Genomic DNA, 9,949 nt, shown 5'->3' with positions numbered 1-9,949 from the left:
ATGAGCTGCACCATCGAGAAGATCCTGACGGACGCCAAGACGCTGCTGGAGAGGCTGCGGGAGCACGACGCGGCGGCCGAGTCGCTGGTGGACCAGTCGGCGGCGCTGCACCGGCGGGTGGCCGCTATGCGGGAGGCGGGGACGGCGCTGCCGGAGCAGGTCAGGCGGAGGGTGGGGGCCGAGCCCCGATTGCGGGGCGCTTGCGGGGCGCGGAGCCAGGTAACGTGGGAACGAGGCCTGGAATCCGTTGCCGGCCCCGGAGGGGGGCGGCGTGGCTTTGTGCGCGGTCGGGGCCGAGAATGCCGCCCTTCTGGTGCATCTTGCTGTTCACCTGTCCACAGCGCGCTTAGTCTGTCTCTGTTTGTCCAGTATCAAGAGGATGCATCCGATATAAAGGACATGTCCAAATACAAACCTCACATTCTGCTGTCCCAAGAGAATACACAGATTAGAGACTTGCAGCAGGAAAACAGAGGTTAGTCAGGCTTTTGTTTGTGTAGTTGTGATTTTGTCATCTCCAGTAATATTTCACAAGTTCTTGCAAAACTAACTGTTCGCTCAGTGCACATCCTGTATGTGTTTCCAGGTCAGTAGTTTTTTTTAAAGAGTTGTTTCGTGCTAGCCCAGCGGCAAAGTTTGTTATGTTACCTTTTTCAAGGTCACCTGATTTTGTTTTTCCAGGTTGCTTGTCAAAGAGGCGCTTAGTGGAACTGAATTATTTCGTGGCTTGTTTAGGCACCCCCAAAAGGAGACTCACGTTAGGATAGTAAGAGTTCATATCCTCATCGGCTTAAAATGTAATATTTACATATTGATTGAAGTAAAAACTAGAATTTGGGGAGTTTGCTTTTTCTTTTTTTTTTTTTAAGATTTATTTATTTATTTATACAAGCACTGGTTGTAGTCAGAAGCGGGGATGGGTGAGAGAATTCACCAGAGACAGAGTGGGGACCAGAACAGGCAGACTGAGGAAATACACTGCTGAGGGGAGCTGCGGGGCGGGACAGGAGAGGTCTGCCACCATGTGGAACCCTCGCAGGCAGCCGGGGATCTAACTGGCGCTGCAGAGGCTGCGGGCAGCTTCGCAGCCCAGCGCTCAACTGCTGGGCCACCAGGGGAGGCCCTCTTTTTCTTTTTTTAAGATTGATTTATTTATGCATACAAGAACTGGGGTACAGGCCAGAGGTGCAGGGGATGAGAGGATTCACCAGAGACAGAGTGGGTAACAGAACAGCCAGACTGACTGAAATACACTGCCCAGGGTAGCATGGGGTGAGACAGGAGAGGTCAGCTGTGCCATGTGGGTCACTTCCCTGGCCTGGGATCAAACTTGTGCTGCGTTGGCTATAGATTGCTTCATAGTGCTGCATCTTTACCCCTTGGGCCACCAGGGAGGCCCCCTGGAGTACTTTTTTTCCCCCCCTGGGGCTTTTCTTATGCAAGGTAGAAGAGCTGAACTTTATCTTCAGGTTGTATGTTAGTCTTGATGAGTGCATTATAAAAGATACTAGCAATAATTAGTTATGTATCAGTTTATATATAATCCCATTGTATTCTCATATCTTCATTTTGAAGTCAACAAGTGTATTATAGCATTAAAATATTATTATAATAAATAATACAGATAAGAAATAAGTACTAACTAAGAAACAGACTGAGGAGAGAGGTTAAATGATTTGCTTAGGAGTATTAAACTGTAACTCAGAGAGCTGAACTGAAAACCACAGCTTCCTGATTCTCCTCCCTGTTGTTTCTGCCAGACCATGCTGTTTCTGCCTAGAAGGTTATTTCTCACATAAACTCTAACTCTTGTGAACAAAAACACTAATTTACAACTTCAGATTCACAATATGCCCTGGTATCTTAGGAATTTAATTTAGCTGTGTCCCAGACATCACTGCCAAGTTATTTTATTTTTTGATAGAGCTATGGGTTTCCTTGGAAGAACATCAGGATGCTTTGGAACTCATCATGAGCAAGTACCGGAAGCAGATGTTACAGTTAATGGTTGCTAAAAAAGCAGTGGATGCTGAACCAGTCCTGAAAGCTCACCAGTCTCACTCCGCAGTAAGAAACTTTGATGAATAAATCCTCAATGAACAGAATTGAAATCTTGAAATCATTTTAGATTGTGTCCTTGTTTTTGAAGAAGAAATATGAGCTTGTTTTTCCTTTTCTCTTTATCACGTTCACTCTTGATTTTGCTATGTCTTTTTTTTTCCTTTTTTAAGATTTATTTTTACATATAAGAGCTGGGGTACAGGCCAGACATGCGGGGGGTGGAGGATTCACCAGAGACAGAGTGGGGAACAGAACAGGCAGATCAACCGAAGCACACTGCTGATGGGAGCAGCTGGTGAGACAGGAGAGGTCTGCTTCGCCATGTGAGTTGCTCTCTGGCCAGCCGGGGATCAAACTCGTGCTGCACAGTCTGCAGATTGCTTCACAGTGGGACGCTTAACCCCTTGCACCACCAGGGAGGGCCTGGAATGCTTTGTTTTTTTCAGTGGTTTTTTTTTTTTTTTTTTTTCATCCTTTCCTGCCTTTCATCCTTAACATAGTACCTATTGCAGTCTGTAAGGTGTTTATTGAAACTAACTACAGGGCCTCCCTAGTGGCACAGGTGATTGAGTGCTGCACTGTGAAGCTGTCCGCAGCCTCTGCAGTGCTGATTCAATCCCGGCCAGTCAGCGAGAATCCCACATGGCGCGGCAGACCTCTCCTGTCTCGCCTGCTGCTCCCCTCAGCAGTGTACTTCATCAATCTGACTGTTCTGTTTCCCACTCTGTCTCTGGTGAATCCTCTCACCCTCCCACACATCTGGCCTGTACCGCGGTTCTGGTATAAATAAATAAATCTTTAAAAAAAAAAAAACTAACTACAGGGGCCTTCGTGGTGGCGCAGGTTTAAAGACACAGTGCTATCAAACTATCACCAGCCACTGCAGCATGAGTTCGATCCCCAGCCAGGAAGCTAATCCACATGGCGCAGACCTCTTCTGTCTCATCCGCTGCTCCCCTCAACAGTGTATTTCACTAGATCCACCTGTTCTGCTCCCCACTTTATCTCTGGTGAATCCTCTTACCCCTACACCTCTGGCCTGCACCCCAGTATGCATAAATAAATAAATAATTTTAAAAAAACTGCATAGTATCATACTGTGTTGTTAAGAGATAGACGTACCATGTTTAAAATATATAAATATTATTTGTATGTATGTGTGTGTATGTGGATGGCATAGTTTCTATATTTTGGCTAATGCTGTAATATGGAGGACCCAGTAATTGTTCTCATGTTTGTTTGGTTTTTTTTAAAGATTTATTTATTTATGCATACAAGAGCTGGGGTACAGGCCAGAGGTGTTGGGGGTGAGAGGATTCACCAGAGACAGAGTGGGGAACAGAAAAGGCCGAATGACCAAAGTACACTGCTGAGGGGAGTAGCGGGCGAGTCAGGAAAAGTCTGCTGTGCCATGTGGGCTGCTCCCTGGCCGGCTGGTGATCGAACTTGTGCTGCAGAGGCTGCTGGTAGCTTCATTGGTTGTGTCTTAACTCCTTGCACCGCCAGGGAGGCCCCGGTTCTCATGTTTGTAGAGTGCTTCATAGTTGTCATGGTACATTTACATGTGCTCTATCATGTAATCCCGGACTAATAGATCGGCACCTCACAGTGGAACTTATGAGAGATAAATTTCATCTTAAATTCCATTATAAGCATTTGCTGGCTGGCTTAACAGAAGTTTAGGAAATGGGTATTTTAAATATGTCAATTTCATTTGGGAGAAAAAATAAATAAACTTCATTTTCTGTGGCCTATAGGAGAAAACTTGAATCTTGAAAGAGACTAATGAAAAACTTGCTAAGAGATACATCCAAAGATAGAATAAGGTACTTTGGAATATGGTGAACGTCCTTGCAGTAAAGGTGTTGGAATTTAAGTTAAGCAGCCACTTGGACATACTGTCCAATATCCAGTTGCTGATTAAATCAGAATTACGTGAAAAAAAACTGAGTACGGTAAAGTAACTTAATTGTGGTCTTACCTCTGAGAGCTCAAATTATAGTGAAACTCCAATATAACCTCTGTAAAATAAATTAAATGAATCTTTAAACATCATAATACACATGTTCTTCGAAACTCCAAATGTTTAGAAAAGAATGATTTTTCCTCCATATTATTTTTCTTAATATCTTCACAGGAAATTGAGAGTCAGATTGACAGAATCTGTGAAATGGGAGAAGTGATGAGGAAAGCGGTTCAGGTGGATGATGACCAGTTTTGTAAAATTCAGGAAAAACTAGCCCAATTAGAGGTAAGATTGTTGCTACTACTTTAGGTTCACAATATGTCAGGGAGTTTTCAGAATCTGAAATGCATGCCATCACTATCCTGACTGTCACTGCAATGTGGTCATGTTTCTGTATCTGTGATTTAAAATGAAAACTCCCCCTCCCTACCCTTTCTAAGAAAGGAAATGTCATTAGTAGCAAACAACAAAAATGCCAACTATGTATTGGCGAGAAATTGAGATATTACTGTATCAAGAAGGTTGAGAGGGTGGAAGGGACAGATCACAGATAAGCTGAAATCCTTGCCGTAAAAGGAGGATGTCTAAAAGTGGTGGTCAGGAAATAGCAATACAGGCATATTATTTAGAATTACGGAAGTAATTCTACACGTGTACTTAAGTAATAGGTAAAAGTAATAGAAAGCAAAATAGATAATAGATAAAAAGAAAATAGATAAAAGTACTAAAACTGGTTGTCTTTGGGGAACAATGCCAAGGGAAAGCTTATAAAGTTTTACTTTATAAGCTGTATACTCTAAAATATTAAAAGCTATTATCATGGAACATTTTGACTAAAATAAGAATATATATTGCAAAGGCAGGCCTGGGGTGTTAATGTGCTCATAAAATTGTTAAGGAAAAACTAGCACCTAATATGCTATGAAATGGTTTAAAATACTTAGTGTAAGATACAGGGTACTAAAAGAAGCACTTTTTATGGTAGAAGATTTTATGACTATGGGCTTTGACTCTTGGGGAAGCTTGAAAATGACTGTGGTTTAGCACAATTTCCTACAGAGAGAATAAGGATGAAGAGTGCAAGCAAGCTGCTCTATGTAAAAATCACAGGGAGAGACAGGATCCCAAATAGGAAATAGGAGTCAGTTAAAATGATAGAATGGCCTTGTCACACTATCCCTGATTTACCTCATTCATGGAAATAGCCCTAAGAAGATGCAGAACAAAGTGGAAAAAATGTGGGCATGAGATTGAGACGCAGTAGTCCTCCCATCTGTTTTCTCAGTTTAGACAAGTGTGTAGACGTCTGTGAGCCACGGTGTCCTCCTCTTCAGGAGAGCTTGGACGTAAGCAATGATAACCAGCCCTGCACGGTGTTAGGAGAGAACATGTAAGACATCCACGTGCCACCTGGCTAACGTGCCCAATAAGTAGTTTGCACTTCCCTTTCCCTCCCTTTGTCCAAAACTATAGGATCCATAGTAGAGAGGAAGAGTGGAAATACTATTAGGAATTTGAAAGCTGGAACAATGATAAGACTTGCGGGAACCATGAAGAATACAACGATCCGTGAATTCTTCAACCAGAGAAGGACCTTGTTATTGTCTTCCTTTGTAGTCCTAACACTTGGTGTGTGGAAATTAGTTGGTAAATGTTTGTTAAATAAGTAGTATATGAGGAAATTCTCAGTTCTTTTGTTTCCTTAAAACTTTTAAAATTTAAAAAAAAATTTAATTAAAATAGTATGCTTTCTGTTCCTAACCCAAAACAATATGCTCTGATGCCGCTTGACAATCAAAATACCTTAAATAAATGTATCTTTTTTTCTTTCAGCTTGAAAACAAGGAACTGCGAGAATTGTTGTCCATCAGCAGTGAGTCTCTTCAGGTCAGGGAGGAAAACTCCATGGATACTGTTTCCCAGGCAATCAAATAACTGAACTTCTGAATGGCTGCTGGAGACTGTCCAGCAGGAACAAAGAAAGAAGCTGTCATCTTCCAATTCGAGTATTATCCATTCAAATTCTTGCCTCAGACCTGTTGATTTAAGATATCAGGTGACAATTTAGAATTCATAGTCAAAACTGACTATCCACAAAACAATGTTTAGGTGTGTTAGTGAAAATACAGACTGAATTTCACCATTCCTTTCTCTAAGAGACTACTTTTTAAATTTTCATTTGTGGGACCTCAATTTATATTAACTTTTCAGTTCATTTTTGTTTTTTTACAACAAGTTTTTCTTAAAACATAGAGCATTTTATTACAAACCAGCAATTTTGTTTTATATTTAGATTGTAATTCTTTGCGATTTAAATCATTTTTAAGAGATTTAGCTTTTTAAATCTGTTTGGCATAAACCTGGATTTTTTTTCCATTTAAGAAAAGTAATACAGTTCTAGATCAACAGTTAGATTTGAACTAGATCAATAGCTAGATCAACAGTTCTGATTTATAATCTCATTCACCTTCTATGAAGTTTAAGTCTCTCTGGTGCTAAGAGTTGCCACTTTGTGACCTAGTGTCTTCACTCTTAATTTGAGAGAACCTACTGCTAGTCCCCAGGAAATGTACTTGAAAATAGTTCAGTTGCTTTTTCTTGTGGTAGTATTGTCATTGTATTGTTCAAAGAATGCTGAGAAACTTGTCCTGTGTGCGTGCATGCACATATGCACTCTTAGTTCAAATGCTAAAAATAGCTCTTATTTATTCCATTGGCTATAAGTCATAAGTTTTTCAATTTTGCCCTAGGAAATCTCCAGCTTGAGTGGTTTATCCATGTGAAAAGCACATAATAGTCATGTCACAGTTGTTAGGTACTACATCCTACTGTTCATATATAACTTCCAACTCTAGGATTGAGGAGCATCATTTACTTGGATGTCTTCTATTACAGTGCTGGTAGTTGTCTTTCTTTTTAGATCTGTTTTTCACAAGGAAGCAGTTTTATCCCCTAATAAGAGTCATTACATTTATAGTGCTGTGTAGACAAGGCAGTGTTGAGATGCAAATACTAAGTGGTCATCTATGCCCACTGACAACGCATTCCCTTCTCAATCTACTCACATTTCAGATTCATCAGTTCTTGTCAGTGCTCACTTCAGCAGCACATTACACATTACATCGCGTTACATATCAATTTAGGTTTGCCCAAAAATAATTGAAATAATGAATGCTAAACTTGTCAATGTTTTCCAGTAACACTAAACTCCATACTGCAGGGGAGAGACACAGTATAAAAAAGAGGTTTTGTCAGTGCTTTCTGAGACACAAAATTTATTTTGTACTGCCATAAAGAATTCACTCCAATTAAAACAACAGAATCTCTCCAAGATATCCTGAAAGCATCTGATCCCAGTATTTCTGATGAACTTTGCCTGCAGTGGTGGGTTTTACAAATAGCTATATGTCATTTTAGAATTTGTCGCATTTCTACTCTTGAGTCCTACACATAATTTGAAAAATATTTCCACCCAGTGTGGGTGGTGTTAGTTCATCTCCCAAGAGTAAGTAAACTTTTAGCCCAGCCATTCGCCTTCAAGTTAATGCCTAAGTGCCACCATTCATGAAGCAGGTACCTTATATCATTTGTCAGTTGCCACGCCAGCTTTCAGTGAAAGTCATAATCAAATGGTCCACTAATGTCTAACATGGTGTCACCTTTAGCTGCCTTATATTCCTTTAGAGTTGTTTATAAAGTTCTTTACATATCAGATATTAGGATAAATCATATGTTAACTAACTTTCCTCCCTGGCAAAACCTTGATGTAGAAGTCCAAAGAACTATCAGCAGCAAATTCTCACCAAACTCTTACCACCAGTGAGAATTTGGTGATGATAGAGTATAGTAAGTTGAAAGGGAGAAGTAATTTCTTCACTTTGATTAGAGTGGATATTAAAGTTTCTTTTGCAGTGGAGGGAGTAACTTAACTGGCTTGCAAAATCTTAATTCAAACCTCATTTGAGAGTATCAGCTGACTTCACCCAGCAATGAGTCTAATTATTTGAAACTAAAAAACGGGTTTTTTCTCCCCCACATATATAGCAAACTATAAGTAGACAAGACTTCATAATTTATTATTCCCACAATGCAATCAGCGGTATAATACTACAAGTAGTTTCTGAAATGGTTTTAGAACTATCCTCACATTAGAAATCAAAGTAACATCATTGCAAATCAGTTCATAATTTTTTTCAGTTTATAAATTAAAGCAGAATTTGGAAATACCTTGAAAATGTTTAATTTTTTTTTCATTAAGGTAACATTGGTTAGCAGCACTGTTTTAGGATTACATGTTCACACTGAAAATTTTTTAAGTATTAACCAGTATTCACATTTATTACCTCCACTTATTAATTAATACCTTGTGGTGCATAAATTGATTCAAACATCGAAGGTCTATTTCAGTGTTCCACAAAATATGGTTCACTGACCTACTGAAATGGAAATTTGGGGGTGGGTCCAGGAGTTGGTATTTTAATGATAATCCCAGATAATGTTTAAGGACAATAGTTTGACAATGTCTAGTCTACTACGTGTTAGACACTTCATTTGGAGTCATAAATAGAAAAAGGTGGGGGGCAGGCATTGACACTTCGAAGAAAATCTGGCAGACACAGACAAGTATACTTATAATTAAAGTGCAGTGTGATGAGTCCAATATAAGAATGGATAGGACACAAATTAGGGGCTTTTTAAACTTGCGACCCTAATAGAGACAACAAATGGGTAGGAGAAGAACTAGAAAGTTTAGTGCTTTCTAGTTATTGTATAATCTCTATTTCGACTGTACCTCATTTTATGGATACCAAGGTACAAGGAGGTTATATTAACAGTGCAAAAGAAACATCACAGCCACTGTATTAGGAAATATAAATTCAGTACATGAGTTTTAATAAGATATATTGTCAGCTCATTTCTAGAATGGTGTGACTCAGACTGCATGAAAGGAGCAATGTTCAATCTGGTCATTATTACATATGGGAAAGAGTGCAGCTCTTTCAAATCTGCCTGTTTAGCTTGTTGCTTTTCACCCTTCATGCTGTGTTCTTATGGTTGCAAGAAAGTTGCTGCTGGGCCAGGTGTCATGTCCATGTTGAAGGCAAGTGGGGAGGGGGATTGGAAAATGGCACGTGCCAGCTCTATTCTCTTTTATGATGAAAAACAAGTTTTCTCAGATATTCCAGAAAAATTTTCCCTTGTCTTATTTGCCCAACCTGTTAAATGGTCATTTCTAGCTGCAAAGGTGGCTGGGTACATAATTGGCCAAAGTAAAAATCAATGTTATAGTAACAAAGAAGAAGAGTATTGCGGAAGCAACTAACAATGACACAAGTCATTTTACGCTGTGCAGTTTTTTTTTTAAAGATTTATTTATTTTTATACAAGAACCGGGGTACAGGCCACATGCACGGGAGGGTGAGAGGATTCACCAGAGACAGAGCAGGGAACAGAACAGGCAGGCTCATGAAATACACTGCTGAGGGGAGCAGTGGGCGAGACAGAAGAGGTCTGCTGCGCCATGTGGCACTCTCGCCAGCCGGCCAGCTGGGATCAAACTCACACTGCAGAGGCTGTGGACAGCTTCTCAGTGTGGCGCTCAACCACCTGCACCACCAGGGTGGCCCATACACTGAATAGTTTTGAACAAACGTAAGCATTAGCTGAAGGAGTGTGTTGATGCTGAATAGCCCAGAGAATGGGCCATGGCAGACATCTGTCATTTCTTTTTTCACGGCCCAATATTTTAACTCTGTGTTTACAGAATTCCTCACCTAATGATGCACAGCCTTCCTCCTTCCTAAAAATGTTGAAAGTGCCAGGTTTATGTTTTTCCAGTCTCTTGCAGCTGCTGAAGGTATATAAGATATATCTGCCTTAAACTTTAAAGGGAACAAAGCAGAATCCTTTGAGTTGAGATCT

At 40.3% G+C, this 9,949-nt stretch overlaps 1 protein-coding gene across 2 annotated transcripts; it reads left to right on the top strand.

The window, feature by feature from the left end:
- Positions 1 to 5,962, top strand: LOC311176589 (suppressor of IKBKE 1; the record flags this gene model as incomplete). Of its 2 annotated transcripts, none has more annotated exons than XM_084242243.1 (5): positions 1 to 159; positions 370 to 475; positions 1,925 to 2,067; positions 4,199 to 4,312; positions 5,861 to 5,962. In XM_084242243.1, 5 exons carry the CDS (start codon positions 1 to 3, stop codon positions 5,960 to 5,962), a joined length of 624 nt encoding a protein of 207 aa, XP_084098369.1. The 2 variants fall into 2 exon arrangements, with proteins under 2 accessions (XP_084098369.1, XP_084098368.1); XM_084242242.1 differs by having other exon boundaries at positions 1 to 171.
- Positions 5,963 to 9,949: the final 3,987 nt, after the last annotated feature.

Source organism: Talpa europaea, assembly GCF_964194135.1.
Source record: "Talpa europaea genome assembly, chromosome: 9".
Classification (NCBI taxonomy): domain Eukaryota; kingdom Metazoa; phylum Chordata; class Mammalia; order Eulipotyphla; family Talpidae; genus Talpa; species Talpa europaea.
The sequence above is the reverse complement of the archived record's forward strand: the minus strand, read 5'-3'. Positions and strand labels throughout refer to the sequence as shown.